At 51.8% G+C, this 22405-nt stretch overlaps 1 protein-coding gene across 3 annotated transcripts in view; it reads right to left on the bottom strand.

Moving 5' to 3' along the window:
* Positions 1 to 20887, bottom strand: part of ANK1 (ankyrin 1) — a gene marked incomplete at both ends in the record, with an annotated part of 100498 nt that extends 79611 nt beyond the window's left edge. For all 3 annotated transcript variants that reach the window (XM_082608493.1, XM_082608494.1, XM_082608495.1), the window contains 2 exons: positions 14733 to 14834; positions 20526 to 20887. In XM_082608493.1, coding sequence (XP_082464619.1) covers positions 14733 to 14834; positions 20526 to 20564 — 141 coding nt within the window. The remainder of the gene's footprint in view (positions 1 to 14732; positions 14835 to 20525) is intronic.
* Positions 20888 to 22405: the final 1518 nt, after the last annotated feature.

The raw sequence follows: 22405 nt of genomic DNA, 5'->3' as shown, positions 1-22405 counted from the left end.
TGAGCTTCTGAGGCCACCTGGTCCCATATGATCTCGTCCCACATGGTCTTAACACGGCAGACAACCATTTTAGGATCTTTTGGGCAAAAATATTCATGCCAAACATGCACACCTGGAGTTTCTCATCTGCCTTTGCTCTGTTTTTTTCAGGTAAAACGTCAATCTAGAGGATCCTTCTGAGCAGCAATCTGTCTGATGGGAGGGGAGGAGATCTCAGCCAGGCTGTGTTTCTTTTAACATTTTTAAGAAGAAGAAGAAGAAGAATAAAGTCTCATTCAGCCTGAATGATTTAATTTGGAGTATTTTCTCGTACCAACTGTGAGAAATTCCATTGGCAAAATAGACAATTCCAGACATTTGTTCTCAGTAAATGATCCCTCTGTTTCATGTCTCTGATCGCCCCAATTACACTAATTGATTTCTCAATGTACCAATCCAGTAGACGTGTCACAGGAAATTAAACCCTCATCCTGTCCAGAGCAGAGGACGATTTCAAACCGAGAGGCCTTGGTGTCCGGAGATCCTCTGCCGCTGTGAAAACTCCAGGAACAACTCCGAGGCTGCTGCTGGCGTTCTCGTGTGGACATGCTCCGTTCCACTCCTTTTCTCACACCCAGTGATTGCACGCACACACACAGCTGGCCCTGGAGCAGTCTCGGGCTGTGTCCTGAGGACCCTCCTGCCCACCTGCCCCTGCCACCCCACAGCCCCTGAGCCTCATGATTCCAGCCCCTACGCCCTTTCTTTGAGCTAAGCAGTGTGTGCTCCTGTAGCAGCTGGGAAGCATGGCCTTTTTATTCATAAGCACCTACTACCCTATTATTGGCTCTGCTTAGCAGATTAATTGGCTGCCCTATTATCAGAGGCTATGGAGCCTTGGGCAGGCGAGGCTTCGATGGGGAAGGGAAGGAGTGCAGTCCTGGAAGAATAAGCCAGAGCAGTGACAGAGAAGGCCAAGAAGCCGAGGGCCCCAGAGGTGAACAAGATGTAGTGGGGGAGGAGTTTCCAGGTAACTTGCCTTCAGGCCACACCCACTTTACCCAGGCAGTCAGCCAGGAGTGAAGGTCTCTCCCATAAAGGACAAGGATGTATACACGGAGGATCACGCACCTAGTTCTTATATTTTATATGCTATTTTCCCATCCAGTCCGGATCCTCTATTAGCTTGTTATATCTGTCCAGGGAAGATAAGTATTACACTCTATGTTACAGAAGCTTAATTCCCCGAATAACAACCCACCTGTACATTTGTGACCTCTAGCTTTGCTCTATTATTGGTTCCTATCTGTGGGGCACGATCACTGACATTACATATTTCCAGGTCTGCAGCCCTGAAACAGAGTAGGAAATAAGAATCTAAACACATCTATGGAGAGAGAAAAGGATTGAAAGGGTTGCCATCCCTACTCCGAATCCTGAAACTGATGAGAAAGAGAGAAAGAGTGAGGGAAGAAGGAAAGGCAGAGGCCATGGAAACCAAAGACAGAGGGAACGACGAGCAACAAGAGGTGATGGGAAAGGAAGGAGGGAGTGACTGTCACTCTGGGCTCAACGAGAGGAGGGCATGAATTAAGCTGCTGGCAAAGAAATTGCTACAACAATATAAATCTTGGGTCTGCTCCTCAAATTGCCTGCATTAAATTTTCAGCCCAAACAGAAATGAAATCAAAAGGGAACAGGGGTTTTCCCATCTTCCCGTCTCTTCCTGTTCCCTTCCCTCACCTCCCAGCTGGAAGATGCCGGCCCCTGAGGAAGGAGGACAGTGAACCGGAGGGGTGCCCTGCAGAGGCATCTGAGAGGCAGGAGGGGGCCACTCTGGAGTGCTTGGGAGGTTGGCACATCGAGCGAATAAACAAACATGTTAAGGATGATGCGAATCCGTGGAAGTCAGATTTCTCACTGTCTGAAGGGATTTAAAGCCTGGCAAGAGGAAAGGCTAGGAAGAACCCTGAGGCCTTGGACCAGGACTACAAGTATTGGCTTGACCTCATGGGTTTTTAAAAACACACATACACAGATAGATGTAGAAATAGTTACAGATGTGTGTACACACATGACAAGCAGTAGCAGTGGGCACACCGAGTGATCAGATTTTGGTGTCTACATACCAGCCTCCACGAAAAGGAAACAGGGGGCCTTGGAAAAGTGGCTGATCCAGGGCTGGGGCAGGACAAGTACAAAATGCCGCTGGGATAACTTAGGCCAGAAAGGAAGGAAACCAAGAATGATGCAAACATGTCACATAACACAGAGCCCGCTTATTGAAAGGGCTCCCAGTGGCCTGGTTTAGATCTGAACATCAAAATAAGTCATGAGAGTATCAGATTACAACCCATCAAATAAAACAGGAACCCATGAGTCTGAACAGACTCATTATAAATAAATAATGAATAAAAAGCAAATCAATGAGGGAGAAGGGAAAGCTTATCCTTCAGTGGAATGCCAGCTAATAAACGTAGAAGAAATGATGGAGATGGAGAATCACTCCTTGGAACCACCATAGTGGTAGTGATGCAGGCAGAAGTCATCAGTGTATGCCAGGAGTGGTGGCTGGGAGTTTGATGAGGAACAGGATATTGGCATTATATTGGAATATTCCTCCCCAAGAAAATACTGATCAACTACAGAGGGAAAAATGGATGATGTCACAGTAGAAAAACTTGGCCGACACCAACTTCAGCAGGTGATCAAGGTTAACATCCTTGGCGTGGAAAGGGACCATGATTTCTATGGGATCCTGCTAAGAATGCACTGTCTCAGCCTGGTCACCAGGAAACATCAGCAGACGCAGCTGAGGTTCAAACTACAGAACGGAAGACGGTCAGAAAGAGGAGAAACAGGCCAAGACTGAGGAAGCATTCCAGGTGGAAGGAGGACGATAAGCCATGACAAGTGATCCCAGAGGGTGTTCTTGGAGAGACTCTGTCATATGGGAAAGTGTCCTGACTTCTGGGGTGTACTCGCCGGCTGTTTAGGGGTGACGGGGAATTACATCATCTGTAGTACATCTTACAGATCAACAGAGAGGAAAGGTCGCAGAGAATCTGGGTGAGGGAGATGTGGGGGTTCTTTGTACCGTTCTTGCAAATTTTCTATAGGTTTGAAATGTTACAATTTTAAAAAAGAAAGTGGGGGGTTCTTTGTACTGTTCTTGCAAATTTTCTATAGGTTTGAAATGTTACAGTTTTAAAAAAGAAAGTGGGGGGTAGGAAGGAGCCGTGTGTGAGGGTTAGAAGAGGTTGTCAGAGAAGCGGACGCAGAGCTCTGCGTTACTCTGGGCTCTGGCTCTGGCGGGAGAGGATGGGCAGCCTGTTGGGGTTCCCGCGCGTGTAAGGATCAAAGCCAGAGTGAGAGGCTGAGCACGCACATCCCTCCTATTTTACAGGGCCCGCGAGGGGCGGCCTTTACTGGAGTTGAGAAGACCATTCTAGGCTGAGAACCACGGAGAGCAGCCGAAGCCCCACGTGGGAACCAGCTGACAAGAGGGCAGGGCAGGGCCCCCGCACACCTCACCGCAGCCTCCTTCTGACCCGGCTATCGCGTGGCTCCCTGGAGACCGCTTGGTGGGAAAGGTGTGCCAAAAACATATGACCCTGGATCTAACACATCGGAAGCCAGAAAGAGCTGAACGATTGCTGTCACCCGGGCGGGAAATCAGCCCTCGTCTCCTTTGCCATCCTGTCTCCGGTCTAGGGCCGGGGAAGGTAGAAGAAGCTCAGGAACTGAGAGGAGGGCGTACGGTCAGAGGGAAAGGCACAGGACCAGCTCTGCACGTGCCCCTGGCTCTGCTTTATTACAATCGAAGTTTACCTCCTTATCCCGGCAGCGCTTATGATTTAGAGGTTACTGGATATTCACAAGGAGAGAAAAACACTTGAATGCTTTCATTATCTTAAGAAAAAAAAAAAAAAGAAAGAAAGAAAAAACCAGAAACCCACACCTCTCTGGGAGCTCCGGGAGGAGATGCCTCGACCCCGTCCCCTTCCCTCACCTCTCTGTACACACCTGGGCAGCCCCCTTGTACTCAGCAGCCCAGCGGCCGCAGGGGCTGGAGGCCCTTGGGGACACAGAGCAAAGTGTGAGCTCAGGTTAATGAGACAACGGGACTAACGGGACTCTAAAATTCAGCTCAGCAGCTAAGAATATCTCCTGTGGACTAGAAAGAGAATCCACGGCTGAGATCTCAGCATTCCTTTAACAGGATAAAAAGAACCAGCTCTTCAGAAGCAGGGCAGTGGGGTTTAGAGGCGAGAACGTCCGACACGGGACAAGGGCCCCTAAACTGTCCTCCTGATGTCTAGACGTGTCACTTCACCTGCCAGGCCTCAGCCTGTGAATCTTCAAAATAACAGGCCTGCTTCTCTTAATTCCACAATTCCAGAATCAGTGTACGCACTCTCAGAAAACAACTAAAATAGGGGAGGGTGGCACGAATTGGGAGATGAGGTTTGACATAAGTACACCACCATGTGTAAAACAGGTAGCTAGTTGGAACCTGCTGCATAGCACAGGGAGCTCAGCTCGGTGCTCCGTGATGACCTAGAGGGTGGGATAGGGAGGGTGGGAGGGAGACGCAAGAGGGAGGGGATATAGGTACACATAGAGCTGAGTAGCTTCACTGTACAGCAGAAACTAACACAACATTGTAAAGCAATTTTACTGCAATAAAAAAAAAAATGTGTTTTTGCACATAGAGATGCAGAAACACATACGACAAGACTCCTGCCAAACTGTGCACAGTGATTTGCGGGGGTTGGGAGCAGAAGGGGAGACTTACAGAAGACTGACTTTCTGTATTTCTGTAAAGTGTGAATTTATTTATTTTTTTTTTGCGGTATGCGGGCCTCTCACTGCTGTGGCCTCTCCCGCCGCGGAGGACAGGCTCCAGATGCGCAGGCTCAGTGGCCATGGCTCATGGGCCCAGCCGCTCTGCGGAATGTGGGATCTTCCCGGACCGGGGCACGAACCTGTGTCCCCTGCCTCGGCAGGCGGACTCTCAACCACTGCACCACCAGGGAAGCTCCAAAGTGTGAATTTTTCAACAACTACCCTGCATTCGTTTTGTTGTTAAATGAAAAATCTCAAAACACACTCAGGGACATGGTTGTCACAAATGACAAAAACGGGCCTGGCACACACCGTGTGTTGCCTAAGAGATGACAGAACTGAATTCACACACATGCAACCTGACACACACACACAGCTATCTTTCTTCTTAGTCTCTTGAGACTAAGAATGCCATATCTAGTGTTCACATTGTAAATTCACAGCAATCAAACCGTAACGTGGACTTTGGAGGGTGTGCTTTCCTTGTAATATGTTCCAGGTCCTTCCTGACGATGCTGTCACCCTTTCTATGCCCTCGGATCCCAGAGATGTCCCCGCTGTTGCTACAAGTGGACATCTTTATATACCTGAAGCAGTCAGTTAACTCTCCCTTCACCAAGAGAGAAGGGAAATGAAAATAAAACCAGTCAGCCCGTCTGTGGGGTTCGGTGCACAGAGGCCAGGCTAGGGTTTGGGAGGCCCTGGCTCCGGCTCAGAAAGACTCTTTGTCTCTTCACCGACCTCACTTATCAAGCACCTGCTCTATCCACTCCACAGGGGTGATGTGAGCCTTCAAAGTGGCCGTGCCTGGAAGGGCTTGGGAAAGCAGAGACACCAGAGAACTGAAATCTGTGATTCTTAAAACACCGTGGGTCACCCTGATTCATGTGAAGCAATCAACTTCCTTTCCAACCATAAATTAGCCACTGTAATTAGCAAGAGGAACACCAAATAGCTCATTTCTGCCGCGATGCAGAAGTAATTTACCTATTTAAAATAATTCAGGGGAAGGAGGTTTTCAGGTTCTGTCTTTTTCACTAGTCCCTTTTCTAGCAAGAACCGGAGCTCCAGGAGAGTTCCTGGAACCAGGCGCTGGGGCGTCTAGTGTTCCCCTTGTACACCTGCACACCCCGGACCACCACTCTCCCACACGGGGGCTGCAATCACACACCCTTCGCCTTCCTTCTTCACTATTCCAGAGCTGCAACGAACAGCACATTTCCAGAAGGCTTAATGTTACCGTGTGATCGTATGGTACACCGTGTCTCGAGAGGCTTTCTGTGTGAGTTGGGGCGTGCAGGTAGAATTAGGGAACAATGTAGTTGAACATGATCTCTACGCCTGTCGGCAGTTCCTAAGCAAGAGATGATGCCAGAGGGGACTTCCCCGGTGGTCCAGTGGTTAAGACTCCGCACTTCCACTGCAGGGGGACCTGGGTTCGATCCCTGATCCGGGAACGAAGATCCCGCATGCTGAGCAGTGCAGCCGAAAAAAAAAAAAAAAGATGATGCCAGAGAAGACGAACAGGCTCCATATTGGCCCTGATCCAGATGTGCCCTCCTTAGCCTGATCACCCCATCCTCCCCTCTTACGTCTCATGTACCCCAAGCTCACCAACCTCCCTGCTGCCTGTGCCCTCCGCCACCCCTGCCTCTCTCTGCACAGTCTGCTCCTTCCTGCTGCAGTTCCCCGTTCCCACTTTCCCTGGCAAACTCCCACTCTTCCTTCCAGGGCTTTCTCTGGCTCACTCCAGCCACCACCCCCAGACTAGAAGTGATGGGGGAGCCCTCACTCTGAGTGGCTAGCGCGTGGCTTAGTAGAGCAGCTCAAGAAATGTGTTGAGTGAATGAATAAGTGAATGAGAACAGCCTCATGCTGGATGGTGCTGGATGTGTAACCTTCTATTTACAAGCTGGACTTCTTTACTGGTCTCCAAGTTCTTTGAGAGCAGGGCATGGATGAACTTAGTGTTTACTAAGGTCCTGGGGGTGTTCTAAGTGCTCAGTACATGTTTATAGAACTATGGTATAGAGAACGGGTAAGCAACAAGGTCCTGCTGTGTAGCACAGGGGACTATATTCAATATCCTGTGATGAACTAGAATGGAAACGAATCTGAAAAAGAATATATATATATATGTATAACTGAGTCACTTGGCTGGATGGCAGAAATTAACAGAACATTGTAAATCAACTATACTTCAATAAAATAAAATGCATTTTAAAAAAGGAAAATAATGGGGCTTCCCTGGTGGCGCAGTGGTTGAGAATCCGCCTGCTAATGCAGGGGACATGGGTTCGAGCCCTGGTCTGGGAGGATCCCACATGGCGCGGAGCGGCTGGGCTCGTGAGCCACAACTACTGAGCCTGCGCGTCTGGAGCCTGTGCTCTGCAACAAGAGAGGCCGCCATAGTGAGAGGCCCGCGCACCACTATGAAGAGTGGCCCCCGCTTGCCACAACAAGAGAAAGCCCTCGCACAGAAACGAAGACGTAACACAGCAAAAATAAATAAATTAATTAATAAACTCTTACCCCCAACATCTTAAAAAAAAAAAAGGAAAAAAATGAATTAAAAGAAAAATGTAAACATACATGTTTGTTGAGTACATGAATGAGCAGAGAAACTTCAGGGGATCTTTGCCAGTCCATCTCTCCAAATCCAAAGTTATAAAGCTCAGAAGATATTCAGAAGTAACCTCTATAGACTCCAGCTTTCTGAGCTATAAAGTGACACAGAGTGGAATGCCAAGATCTCCTCTAAGTTCTAAGACTATAATTTGGAAAGGTAGCAATTATCACAAATCCTGATCAAAAGACTTGGCACTTGGCTGCTGTAGAAAAGACGATTCTGTAGCTCTTGTTCAGGTGCTCCATTTATTTGAAATGCTGAAAACCCTTCACCTTCAAGATAAACAAGTACACAGCAACGCTGGGTGCACGTGGAAGGCACGTGGAAATTCAGGGAACATCGATTGAACTAGCGTGGTTTCACGTGCTCCCGTGGGCTGTGTCGGAAATTGTTTATGTTTTTGTGATTGCTCAGATGGTCGAGCTTCTGGATACGGCAGCAAACACTGCCACATATTTGATGAGTGTGGCTGGTGCCAGAACTACCATCAGGCAGGAGAGTCATCATCCTAAGAGGGACTATTTCACGCTGCTCTTAGAAGTGGCACTGCTCACGACCACATGGATGGACCTAGAGATGATCCTACTAAGTGAAGTAAGCCAGACAGAGAAAGACAAATCCCATATGATACTACTTATATGTGGAATCTAAAAAAAAAAAAAGATACAAATGAACTCACTAACAAAACAGAAATAGGCTCACAGACATAGAAAACAAACTTATCGTTACCAGAGCAGAAGGGAGGGGGGGATAAATTAGGAGTTTGGGATTAACATATACACACTACTGTATACAAAAGAGATAACCACCAAGGGCCTACTGTATAGCACAGGGAACTCTACTCAATATCTTATAATAAACTATCATGGAAGAGAGTGTAAAAAAAAGAATATATATATGTATAACTAAATCATTTTGCTGTACACCTGAAACAAACACAATGTTGTAAATCAACTATATTTCAATAAAAATTTAAAAATAAATAAATACATTTTAAAAACTCAAAAAGAAAAAGTGGCAGTGCTGAGATGGAGTTCCTACATGGGTTAAGCATCAAATAAATAAGGTTTCATCATTAGTGGTTACAGCAGACTGGAGAGCTGCCGACTGATTTTATGAGCACCTACTATGCGCAAGGCAGAGTCCTGACAAGGAGCACTGAATAAAGCAAAGTCCTCTCCCTTCCAGGTGCCTCCACTATAGCAGGGAAGACAGAGAGTAATGAGGAGAGACACAGACGCATAGCAAGTCAGGCAATAGTAAGTACCACGGAGAAGAATAAGACAGGCTAAGGGGATGGAGGTTGCCTGGGATGCTCCAGAAAACCCTTCTTCTAACTCTTTGCCTTATGCCAGCGCTGCAGACAACAAGGCTTCTCCAGTTGGAGTGAAATTTCCTTTATTCCTATCAAGAAGGCCAATGAGCCAGGGTTTGTGAGCGTCATAAGAACGGAGTAGAAACCTAAAATAGTGAGGCTTTTCGCCCCTGGAGTTAGAGCTGGCCGTTCCCAGTGGAGCCCCATGTAGACCCGGCAATTCTAGGAATTTGGAAGAACAGAGGCTCTTGACTTGCTGTCCTCTCATTCTCTTTTTATTGGGTTAACTGCTAAGCATGTAAGGTCGAATAGTGCATCCCAGAAAGTATGTTTTTTTCTTGCTATGGCCTCCATAATAAGATATTTTAATTTGATATAAGTAATCTAGCAATAATTCTGGAAGTTGGACACATGAGGCTGCTGTTAGCATGTGTCTAATTATGGAGCCATTTATTCAAGCCAGTATCGACCATATGACACGTCGTGTGCCGGGTGTTGAGGGGCAGAGGCAGCCATGGGCTTCGCCAGCAGGTCGCTTAGCATCTACTAGGACAGGTAAGACGACTTTGCTATGCTGTACGGTCGGACACGGCTGAGCTGTGAGAGGATCGGGGTGACGACAGCGGACATTGCTTCAGGCCCTGGAGACAACTGTGTCTTCACAATGGCTTTTGAGCTGAGACATGACCCAACCAGCCCACTGCCGTGTGCGAGAATGACACAGTCCCGGGCTGAGTCAAGGCCCCTGGTCCCCACATGCCCCATGCCATGTGTGCTGAGACCACTACAGCCAGGGCGACAACCCTGCAAGCCTGGGGGAGCAAGTCCCTGGGCTTCGCTCCCGACCTTCTCCCCCCTTATTCAGAGCCCCCTCGGGATTGTGCCTGGTCCCCTGCCTCAGCTTCCCCCCCCACCAGTCTCCCCGCTTCTGTCCCTGTGCCCCAAGTCGATTCTCCACACAGCAGCCAGGGCGATCTCTTAAATACCTAAGTTAGATGGAGCACCTTCCAAAGGCGTCCCATCACCCTTGAAGCAAAATCCAGATCCTCACTGTGGCCCGAAAGCCCTTCAAGATTCCGCCCTGGCAATTTCTCCCACCTCCACGCCTACCGTGCCTCCCTTCCATCCTTCCACCGCAGCCACGCTGTTCTTGCTTTTCCCCAAACAAACCAAGCTCACCACTGCCCCAGGACCTTAGCACATCCCCTCCCCCAGGAACGCTCACCTCCAGAAACCACGTGGTTCTCCCCTACCTCTTTTTAAATCATCCCCTTAGAGAGGCCTGCCTTAACTACCCCCTAGATTAGACCCCTTTCCCTCCCTCCTTCATGGGATGTCTCATTAGCTGATGTTATATATCTGTTCCTTTTCTTGCTAACTGTCTGTCTTCTTCACCAGCTATAAATGTCACGAGGGCACAGACTTTGTCTCTTTTGTCTATCTTGCTCAGTGCCTGATACCTGGCACAAACAAGGTGTTTAATAAATACGTGTGAAATGACCCCCACAAAGACACTGGGGGATTAGATTCAACACACCTCTCAGCCCTGTTCTCATCAGCCAACGCCAGTGTTCCACTTCCTTGAGTGCTGAGTGGCTTCCAAATGTCTATCTTTGGGTTGGACCTCTCATCTGAGTCCCAGGCTCAAATATGCAATTGCTTACTGTATATTTCACCGGATTCCTCAAAGACTCCCTAAGAGGATGCCCGCCCAGCCCTCCACACACCGAGGCTGCTCCCGGTTCTTCTGTCCATGAGCGGTGCCAGCCTCCACAGCCCGCACAAGCCAGACACCCTTCAGCAGGGTCCCTGCTGAAGCCTCCTTCCCCTCTCCCACCCCCATCCAACTCATCCATCCCCATGGCCACGACCCTGATCCGGGCCTCCGATGTGTCTCTCCTGGACTATTGCTGGCATCTTATAACCCAGGGGTCCCCCACCCCTCGGACACGGAGCATTGCTGGTTCACGGCCTCTTAGGAACTGGGTTGCACAGCCGCTCCCCCATCGCTTGCATTACCACCCGAACCGCCATCCGTGGAAAAACTGTCTTCCACGAAACCGGTCCCTGGTGCCAAAAAGGCTGGGGGCCGTTGTTATAACTGGCTTCCCTGTATCCACCTGTGGGCCCTTCCACCTGTTGTGCTCACAGTGGGCACCTGCGGCCCTGTCACTCCTGTGCTTGAATCTGTGGTCGCTCCCCTCGGCTCTTAGGATAAAGAGCAGAATCCTTACCCCGGTCTACAAGCCGGGTGGATGCTCTACCAGGACACACGGATGCAGCTGTGCAGGTGGGCAAAGGCTGAAATCCCTCCATCCTTCTAGGTCAGTCCCCTGCTCCTAGTTCTGGTCCCTCCCCAAGACCCTTCTCCTCACTCGGCAACCAGAGGGTCAACGTGGGGCGCAGCAGGAAACCCTGGCACACACGTGCCCACACTCGTGATGCACACGCACAGGGCTCGGGCCCTGGGGCACGCTGACCCGGCTGTTGGCTGCTGTGACCACGGCCCCTGCCTCTCGGGTCCAGCACAGCCCTGAGGTCACCTCTCTGGCCTCATCTGGTCCCTGTTCTCTCCGCCTGCAGCCGTTCTGGCCGCCACTAAACTCTCCAGGCTTTTCTCTGCCTCTGGAATGTTCTTCCCTCCCCTCCCTCATTAACCCCGTCTCACCCCTCAGCTCAGTATCTCCTCTTCTAGGAGTCTTTGACCTCCAGCCCTACCCCACATCTTTCTCACACAGTCTCCTAATACCCTCTGCCTTTCCTCATGGCTCCTAACATAGTTGGGTCTGCAGATCCATTTGCGTGATTCTTTGACTTAACAGCTCTCACAGCCAGTAGACTATAGTTCAGAGACGATGACGATGATGGCTTTTTTCTTTTTTTAACCACTAAATTCTTAAAGCCCAGCTCTACACGTGAGGAGGTATCCAGGAAGACACTGGCTCCCCGGGTCTGAAGCTGGAAAAATGCTTGGATCAATGAAAGATGCAGGTATTCATGGAAAGATACTGGCGTAGGCACATGTAGACATGTGTCCTTGCGTGTGGACTTGTTCTTTTCTATAATTTTCTATAACTGTAATCATGGTGATCAAAATCAGTAGACATAATCTATGCAGTAAGAAAGCTGCCCTGAATACTCAGACGTCTCTTAAATAAGCCTCTTTCCACACTACTTAGCGTAATTATTTCCGAGGATGGCAAACAACTCCTATCCTTTCCACGAAACATACTCTTTGAAAGCGTCTTGCTTATATAAGGATCAGCATTTGCCGTATTACTGCTCTCATGGTCCACTGGCTCCAAAGATTCAAGCAAAAGCAAATTCTCGAGCCATGACCCCAGGACAAGAGCCTGGTTTTTTATCTCCTCAAAACAGTGAACGCGCGCTTTAAAGAGAAGCAGCTCTCATCCCATAAGGAGGAGGGGTCTGTGCGCATCACAGGGCAAGGGTGTTGCCCGGATGGTGCGCTGAGGTTAACCAAGGTTCAAGTCCCGGCCCCGCTGCGCCCCACCGTTCAGTCGTCTCCCCCCTTCCCCGCCCAACGCGCTCCACTCAGAGCCAAAGCCAAATCGCCCGTTCACACCAGAAGGAGGCCCCAGCAGCGCTGGCACTCCCGGCGGGTCTGCAGCCCCGCCCCTGCGGCGGCACGAGACAAAGAGCGGCAGCAGGGCCCAGATCTGGGGGAGGGGGTGAAGGAGCCGCGGGGCTCAACCAGCAGGAGGGGCTGCGCACCTTGGGGAGCCCTCCTTTCACACAGCCGCCCGCCACATTATTTCCTCGCCTGCAGCAGTTAGCAGTTTCCTCTGGCGCTAAGCCCATCGGAAAGCGTGTCCATGAAGTGCAAACATTGCCTCACGCTCGTGGAGCCTGAGATGAACCGAGGAGGAGGTGCCTGAGAGGAGCAAGGGCAGAGGGACAGGCCATTCACACGCCGGGGCCTCACCGGGGCCTCACCAGCAGCTGCCCGATCGGGACCGAGCCCCTCCCTCCCGGTGTCGTCAGAATCTTCCAATTTCACGCGGAAAATCAGCTCTGGCTCAGGGCTTAGGGACATGCCGTTGCCCCCATTTCTGCTAAGTGGCTCGTTTGAGAGCTGGCGTCTTAACCCTTGGAAGGCAGGCCTTTGAGGGGCTGGTGCGTCTCAAGCAGGCGCACTGCGGACACTCAGCTGGGTTTCTGGGCCTGAACAAAGGAAGCCAGAACGCGCATCCCTGCCGCCCAGAAATGCATCCGCGGGCGTCCCCACGGGGCCGGGGGTGGCTGGCGACACCACAACAACTCACACAGCCCCTCTCCTGAGCCCTCTGATCTCAGGACTCTCCCCTGGCCCCCAGACTTTGCTCCTACTGTTTCTCCCCAGAAAGAAATGGGTCCAGAGTGTCAATCTCTCCAAAGGCGACCTTTAGGGCTGTACATGTACTTAGAATCACCTCGAATGTCCTCAGGCCTGTGGACGCGTGCAGGCTGGGATATCTGGGTGGAGGGATGACACAAGAGGGGCTTGCTTCTCCCCATCTAGTTTGCACCCCCAAGTCTGTCCACACACCTGTCTCCCCTCTGAAGTTCACGGCCATGGCCGCTGCTTCATATCACACACCTACTTGTTTCCCATCACACCCTCCCCCCCGCCCCATCCTCTCTGATCTTCCAGCTGTGGATTTAGACCACAGAAGACCAACTGGATCCAAAAGGGGTCTTGGCACAGGGTAGTGTTCGTCTTAAGTAGGATGAGGGCCAGGAAAGTGAGGCTGAGGGGCCGGGGCCAGAGGCACGCCGCCAGCGGAAAAGTGAAGCTGCATTCCTGGTATTTCCCCTGCTGGCTTGTAAAAGTCATCCAGTCCAGCACAACACGGATGGACCCTGAGGACACCGTGCTCCGTGAAATAAGCCAGTCACAAAAGACATACACTGCATGTGTCTACTGATATGCATGAGGTACCCGGAGCAGTCAGATTCCTAGAGGCAGACAGGAGGTTGGTGGTCGCCAGGGGCTGGAGAGGAGGGAAGGGTGAGTTGCTGTTTAATGGGTGAAGAGTTTCCGTTTTACGAGATGAAAAGAGCCCCGGGGATGGAGGGTGGTGACATCCATGGATGTACTTAAGGCCACTCAACTGTACACTTACAAACGCTGAAGATGGTCGATCCTATGTTATGTGCTTTTCACCACAATTTAAAACAATTTTTTTAATGGTTAAGATGATGTTTTAAAAAGTCACAATCGGTAACTTTCTTCTCAACCAGAAACGGAATCAGCTGTGTACCTGAACAACTGGCAGAAACAAACAAACACAACAAGAGTCATCCGATCCACGGCCCTGGCCACACCCCTGGCCTCCTTCTTGGGAGTAAGATGATTCAGTCAGCGCCTAGATTTCTGGCCCCAAACCTGACTCTCTGTCTTCCAGTCCACCCTGCACACTTTCAGTCCCCTCCCCCTCCCCAAACCAAGCCCTGTCACTCAGCACCAGAAACATCCAGAGAAGCCCTTTCAGCCGCACTAGTTCTCAGTCTCTGTCAGCATAGGACGGAGCAAGTCCTCAGCACTGTTTCCTTCTCAGCCCAGCAGCACACCCACAAAGGCCGCTGGTGGACAAAGGAGATGAATGTCACCACTGACACAGCATCCTTCAAAGGCCCTTCCTCCAGCCCACTTTCAAAGGCCACACATTTTAAGACCGAAGCAGGGACCAGCCGAGGCTTCTAAGGGGAGAGGCCGCAGGGGAGGGAGCCGGGTGCAGCCCACACTGTTCGCGCACCAGCGCTTCTCTATGGGGCCCTGGGCCACTGCAGGGCCACAAACACCAGGGTTAGGGCCTTCAGCGGGCGGGAGCCCTGAGAGATGTTTGAGGCCACTGGGAAAAGGTGAATAGAGGCAGATTCAAGCCTTCAGGAAAGGGCACCAGGCAAGAGCCGCTCTTCAGAGACCACATGCCTGCCTGCACCCTGCATCTCACTTACCTGGTTACAGGTGTTAATGTCTACCCCATTCCGCAGGTGGTCCAAAGCTTTGTCCAAGTTACCTGATCTTGCTGCCCTCAGAAAGCTGGTAGCAGCGTCGGCCTGTGAGGAGAAAGAGCAGCTGTGAGTGTCACACAGATGTGACAAAGATCTCACGACCATTCAAGCCCAGAGCTGTGAAAAAGGGCCAAGGTCACGGCGACAGCCAGCACACCCTCCTGTTCAGGTGCCCACCATGGTCCCCAGGCGTGTACGGGCCTGGAGCCCCTGGACAGACCGCTCTCGGCCCACGTGCAGGGTGGCCTTCAGAGCCCAGCCTCCCTTCCTTTTGATGTTTTTATGAGCAAGCGATCTTGGCTAGGACCCGGGAGGGGCCGGCCTTCGAGAGGGTTCCCATTCCACCAGTGACCGCTCAGCAGGCCTGGCTTCGCACTGCCTCGATGCTTCCACGGGCTCCGCCTTCCTCCTGAGGAGCCCAAAGCACACGGCCCGGCCCCACCCACTGAGTCACAGATGGAGGCACCACAGGAACCAGACGCAAGCTCTCTGATGCTATTTTGTGGTTTTGTTTTTAAGTAAACAGCGCGTAGCACTTACTACCGTGCCCAGAACCATTATCGGCACTTGACATATAATATGTATCAACACACACACACAGAGATGCATTTCGTCATTTAAAATATCCCCAAGAGGTAAGCACTATTGCCGTCCCCATTTTACAGATGAGGGAACGGAGGCCCAGGGAGCCCAAGTGACTTGTGCAGGTTCACACCGCAGGGAAGAGGCACAGCAGGCAGTCTGGCTCTGCCATCTGACCAGGCAGGTGCCCCTCGCCAGTTTTCCTGAAGGACGATAAAGCACTTGGGGTCTGTATGCTGAGGCTCAGCCACCTACAGGCACATCCAGATCCTGCCCAGGACATTGATTTGTATTAGAGATGAATGATGGCCGGAGAGTGAGAGCTGGGGGGATGGCAGACAACTGCAGGGGCTCCGAGTAGCTCCCCTGCGTCTAGGGGGGCCCTACAGTCTGCAGGTACCCCTGCTCCTGTGTTCTCATCTGTAAGCCAGGGAGGGAGGGGGACAAGGCCTTTCCCACACCCTGGCTGTGAAGCTGAAAGGAAATGTTATACATGATTATAATTATTACATCAGCACAAGAGCTGAGCACGGTGCTTGCACACGGTGTACACTCTGGGTGAGTTTAACAGGTGAGAGCTGTCACGTGACAAGCCACGTGTGAAGCGGGGGGAGTTTAGGGTTGGGGGGCTTATGCCGCTCCTCCAGAAGCTCCACCCACGGGTGCTGTCTCCTTCCACGCTCCCCTCCTCCAAGAACGTGCTGTAGTGGGCTGAACCGTGGCCCCCCAAGATACGCCTGCACCCTAACCCCTGGAGCCTCTGAATGTGACCTTACTTGCAAAAAGAGTCTTTGCAGATGTAATTATGTTATGGGTCTTGAGATGAGATTGTTCTAGGTTACCTAGGTTGGCCCTAAATCCAGTGATAAGTGTCCTTACAAAAGACAGAAGAACACACACACACACACACACACACACACGAGATGTAGGCAGAGGTCGGAGTGACGCGGCCACAAGCCAAGGAAGCTGGCAACCAGCAGAAGCTAGAAGCGGTCAAGAACAGTCTCCCCTGGAGCCTCCGGAGGGAGCGTGGCCCTGCTAACACCCTGACTCAGACCTCTGGCCTCCAGACTGTGAGAGAAGATATTTCTCCTGTTTTAAGCCACCAAGTTTGTGGCACTCTGTTAGAGCAGTCACAGGGATGACGGTCCCTAAACACGTTAGATTCAGAATCTACAGCCAACAATCTCAGAGTCCTACAATTAAACCAAAGCAGGCCTGCACACCTTCACCAATTAAACAGTTAATCCAGGGCAGGACAGATTCTCCAGCCTTACAGATCTTCACACCGGAGGGCTGCCCTGTGCCCCCGTCCCTGCCACCGCAGGCGAGGATTTATCTGTTGGTTCCTCATGAGCTGGATTCCCAGAAAAATCAGGCTCAAGGTTCAGTCCCTCTGAAAATGTCTGCCTGTGCCTGCTGGTTCAGAAAGCCTGTCTGCACTCAGCTGTCTGGAAAAAAATATAGTACATTATTTCCCCAAAATGAGACTATTAGAGAGAGACACATCTCCCACTTGTCCAAACTATCTTCTGCAGCACAATCATAGGATGTGGGATGAAAACCTAAGCATGGTGGATGCAAATAGATGTAACACCAACTAATGACACTGTCAGGATTCAAAGCATTGAATCTAGGAAGCAAAGGAGAATATTTATGACAGACAGACAAGCAGATAAACGGAGGGCTGGGGAAGCCCAATCTGGATGAGGCTGAAGAAGGCTCAATAGTTTCTGTTGTGTGTCTAATTGAACCATGAACTTATAATACTAATATCAATCAATTCTATCTTTCAATCCTGATCACAACCTGTGAGGCAGGTATAATTATTATGTCCATTTTAGAGGTGACAAAACTGAGGTTTGGAGAGGTTAATAACTTGCCCAAGTTGTGTGTTAGTTAACACTCAGGGATCAGCCCAGGACTCCCTGAATCAAGCCAAAACCTTCCTACTGCCCTTGACCCCGAGGTGCATTCTCAGCGATTTCAAACCTGAGGGTGACCAGAAAGCCATGACAGGTGTAGGGGCTGGGAGGGCCCCCATGCCTTTCCCAATTAAACAGTGAATCTATGGCAGAGAAAGGGTCCCCGGCAGGTCCTGGCTCTGACCTTGACCTGCTGCGTTGAGGCCAAGACAGGTCTCTAGGAAGGAATCATCCAGTCCCAGTCCTTCCCTTCCCTGATGATAAAACTGATGGTAAAAACAAAGTGACCAGCTAAGGTCACCTAGATAGTTAGAGGTGAAGTTCAATTGCTAAGGCTTTTTCATTTCCTTTTTGTCTTCTCTGGGCATAGAGTCGTCAGGACCCAGGTAGGATCCTCAGGGTATCTTACAGGTGGATTGTAGGTAATAATGGTGTCATTCCACTGTGTATCCCCCAGTTTTAATTCTACAACTTATTTCCTGAGGTCCTGTTTCAAGTCCAGAATCGGGCTAGGGCAAAGAGAGAGAGTAAAAATTCTGAATATAGGTCCCTGCCCTTGTGATTTGAAAAACAAAGTGACAGAGTTAGAAAGTGATCCATTCCACAGGCACGCAGTGGGCACCTCCTAGGTGCCGGAGAATATTTCAGCTGCAGAGCAAATGGCCCTCTTTGGAATATGAGACCCACTCTCGTCATCTTGTTCTGCTGAATCTCTAACTCAATTTCCTGCAACTTAATGACCCGTCCCAGGTGCCGTTTCCTGGTGCGTCTAGGAACAGTCTGTAACCCAGGAGGGCAGAAAGAGAGTCCAAAGAATCCAATATGCTCCATTTAGAATATTTACCCGAGTAAATACCAACCAGAAAAACAACAATAATGACAAAATACGAACCAGACTATCTCAGCGCTAGGATAAACTGGAGCAGAGACCCTGGCCCTCCCTGAGTGCCCCGTCCCTGCAGGGCAGCCTCGGAGAGGCCTCTCTGTGCGGAGAGACCAGAGGAGCTAAAGAAAGCTGCTCGTTGCATCCAGAAAAATCAGTCCACGATGGCCCTAAACCCTGTACCACCACTGAGAGCTGTCACCCCTCTGAGCACCCACAGCAAGGCTGCCCACTTGCGCCTTTGCCCCTTCCTCATCTTGAGCTTTATTTTAACCTAATTTTACCCTTGAGGAAACTGCCAGCACTGAGGGGAGGAGGGAGCACACACATCTCATTGCACACCCGGCCCACATCCCTACAGATGAAGCCATGTGATGTCCCCGAGCTTCTGTTCACAATGAAACAAGTTACCTTTATAAAGCCCTTCCTATGTGTTAAGCCCCCTGCACCAACGACTTCACTGGCTCCTCCCAATCATCTCCAGAGGCAGGTACTTTCATTGTCTCCTCTTCACAGATGAGGTAAATGAGTCACAGAGACGTTGAGCATCTTGTCCGAGGTCACACAGCGAATCCTGGCTGGGCAGGAATCTAAGCAGTGCTTCCTCACTAGCCATGTCCTAGTGCCCAGAGATTCCACTCCAGTTCAGCTCTGGCTGGAGGGAGCCTTCCGCCTGCACTCAGAGGCTGTGCCCACTTCAGCCCTCGCTTCAGGAGGAAGGCAGCAGAGGGGAAAGGAAGGGAATGGAATTCCTCTTGGGACTCAAGTTCTCATCAGGGCTGCTCGTTCGGAAAAGGGAGGTGAACCCTGGGTTACCTGAGACGCCTGACTATTATTAAACTTGCACTTCCTGAGTGGGGCAGATACGAATATAGCAATAGATAAGTAGCAGAGGGGACTCCAGTGTCCGGGGAGGGAGAGCCGGAAGCAGGGAGCTAAATGTCAGCAAGCCTGCACCCAGGGGCAGGGGAGGCTGCCGAAACACCGGAGCCAGGCGGAGTCTAGGTTTAGACCAGGTGGGAGAACCCAGGGCCTCCTCACCCCTTCTCTGGGGCTTGAGATGGCCTCAGTTTTCCCAGGACAAATCATGACTGACTTTTTCAAGGTCTCCCAGTGCAAAATCTCATCTCAAAAGATGAATGGAAACTGAGCCCTCATTAATTCCTGTAAACAGTGATAAGACAGTATCTCCTTCCCAAAGGGTCTTGCTTGGGCAAAAGGCAGGGTCACTGTCAGAACTCCCAGTAGAGGTTCTGGACCTTTTCCTGAGGGGCTGCAGCACATCCAGAAGTCCAAGTACAGCAGGCGGTGCTTGGCCTGTACATGCGGGTGGCCCTACACATCGGAGAGTGCCTTCATACTCAGCGCCCGGCTGTTCCTTGGAGCCCAGGTCGGGCCTCCAAGAAAGAACAGGCAGTGCCCGCCTGCACACACCTGTGTGGCCCCTGCATTAGGCTACTGACGATAGAGAAACAGAAGTGAACCCTGGGCCCCAGTGTGCGCTTTCATTAGGTTTCTTTCATTTTTCTTTCCAGAAAGTTGTGCTATGAAAGGTGTCACTGAGGAAACGAGGTGTGTAAGCCAGAGTCCCGGGTCCTCTTATGCCCTCTCCGCACAAGTACAAGGCCTTGGAGAAAACCCCGTCCATTCCTGCGCTCTTCCAGCTTCATGCTGGGAGGCTGGGTGATGCAGGATGTGAGAAAAGCCACAGTGGACCCTGACGGTGGACAGACCTGGCGTGAAGCCCCGCTCCACCACTTGATGCTGTGCCTCGAACAAGCTCCCAGACCTCAATTCCACTGCTAAAATGGGGACAGTGCACAGCTCGCCGGGGGCCCCCCGGCTCCCTCTCACCCCCATTCATTGCCCGCTGACTCTGGACCTCCGGGCGCTCGTGTTTCTAAGGTCTAGGACTCAGGCGAGGCGCGGGCGCCCGAGGCGGCCCTTCTCCGGCCAAGGCCAAGGCCGGGGCATCCCCGCGGGTCCGAGTTGGTCCCCGCGAGGGGCGGCCGGTCGACCCCCACCGCAGAGTCAGCCCGGCGGGACTGTCCACCGGGCACCTCCGCGCGCCCGCCCGGCCGCCCGGCAACGGGTCCGGCCGCCTCCCGGCACCAGCCCCTCCGCGGCGGCGGCCTCCAGGCCAGAGGAATTTTCCTCCGGATCCCGCTATGGAAGCCTCAGCGCCCGCGGACGTGAGGCAACAGAAGGGCGGCTGGCGCGCGTTCCCGCCCGCGCCCGCGCCCGCGCCCGCGCCGGGAAAGTTGGCGGCCGGCGCCCGGCGAGCCCGCGGCGGGGGGCGCGGCGGCGGAGGGGACCCCGCCCGGCGCGGGCCGGCCTGGCACTCACCGCTGCGTCTGGACCCGACCTGCGCGGTCGCGCTGCCATCGTCCGGCGCCGGCGCGGAAATCCGAGCCCGCGGCCGGCTCCCCTCCCCCGTTATCTGCTCGGCGGCGCGCGGAGCGCCAGCAAGTTAAGCGGCATCAGGCTAAAAATACAGGCGCCCGCCGCTCGCCTCGGCTCGGCTGGGCTCCGGCGCGCGGACCCTGGCGCCCGCCCGCCAGCCGCTAGCGGAGCCTCTTCATTTCCTCCTCATCCTCGCGTCTGACGCGAAAGGTAACGCGGAGCGATCTCCGGAGACGAGGCGCCTGCGGCCGAGCCCCGCGGCGCGGGCGCGTGGAGGGCCGCGTCCTGCGGCTGCAGGCGGGAGGCGCACACGTCCAGGCGAGGTGGGGAGCCCCACGCTGCATGGCGCTCCCGCCCTGCCTGTTGCCTCCCCGACCGCCCGGGTGAGTGGGCCCCGGGGCCGGCGGAGACGGCCAGGGCGAGCTCAGCAGAGGCTATTTATGCCCCATCACCGATCCGCATGTTTCTAGCTCTTGCAGCGTGTCCTGAGATGCCAGCTCATCAGCCTCTTCCAGCTGCTGCCGGGAGCCGCGCGGCGGAGTGAAGCTGAGACGCGGATGTGTTACTACGTGTCCCTCATCCCTCCAGTCTGACGGTGTTTTAGGGAATGCCACCCAAGGCCGGAGGAAGCTCCCAGATTCTGCTCCGGGACCACCCTCACCTTTTCGTGCGGTCATTTCGGGGACAGATGTCAAGAGCGTGTGTGTGTGTGTGGGGGGGGCATTCTGACAATTCAGACACCAGGGATTACGCTGAGTGATGAACAATAGCCAGCAGAAGCAGTGACAGAGATTGTCACAGCCGCTGGCGATACTGCTTGTCCCAACATGGATGTTCTGTATCATGAGCCCAGATTCATGCTCTCTTCATATAGCAGTTTAGACACGACACCAGATGCTCTTTTCCCACCCCTCCTGCCCCGAAGCATGGGGGGCACCAGACAGCTGTGTGTCTGGGAAGAATTAACCCACTGAGTACCTATTAGGTGGACATATTGCGTTACCTCAGTTAACCGTCGCAGGCGCCTCCTGAGGTAGAAGATGCTATTGTGGTTGTGTGGATGGAGAAACTGAGCCCAGGGAGGTGAAGGTCAGGACCAGTAAACAGAGGGGCCAGCTGACCCAAAGCCCTTCCATTAGCAACAATGGCAAGATGTCCAGCCCAAGTGTGCCCAGTGCCAGGAGGGGACAACGCGTGGGATACCCTGAGGTTAGAAAAAAAACTGAGTGTTTTCCACGGTAAGGTGCTCTTGTAAATTGGTGGAGCCACTGTGGAAAACAGTATGGAGGTTCCTCAGAAAACTAAAAATAGGACTACCAGCAATTTCACTCCTGGCTATTTATCCGAAGAAAACAAAAACACCAATTTGCATGCACCTCCGTGTTCATAGCAGCATTATTTACAATAGCCAAGACATGGAAGCCCCCTAAGTGTCCATCAACAGATGAATGGATACAGAAGATGTGGTACATATATACAATGGAATATTACTCAGCCATGAAAAAGAATGAAATTTTGCCATTGGCAACAACATGGATAGACCTGGAGGGTATTATGCTTAGTGAAACTGAGTCAGACAGAGAAGGACAAACACTATGCTTTCTCACTTATATGTGGAAACGGAACCATAAAACAAATGAATAGAACAGAACAGAAATAGATTTACAGATACAGAAAACTAGTGCTTACCAGTGGGGAGAGGGGTGAGGGAAGGGCAAGATAGGGGAAGGGAATTAAGAGGTACAAACTACTGGGTATAATATAAATAAGATATGAGGATGTAATGTACAGCACAGAGAATACAGCCGATATTTTATAATAAC

The sequence above is a fragment of the Mesoplodon mirus genome (assembly GCF_964341445.2).
Source record: "Mesoplodon mirus genome assembly, chromosome: 20".
Taxonomy (NCBI): domain Eukaryota; kingdom Metazoa; phylum Chordata; class Mammalia; order Artiodactyla; family Ziphiidae; genus Mesoplodon; species Mesoplodon mirus.
This window is presented reverse-complemented; position numbering and strand designations above follow the sequence as displayed.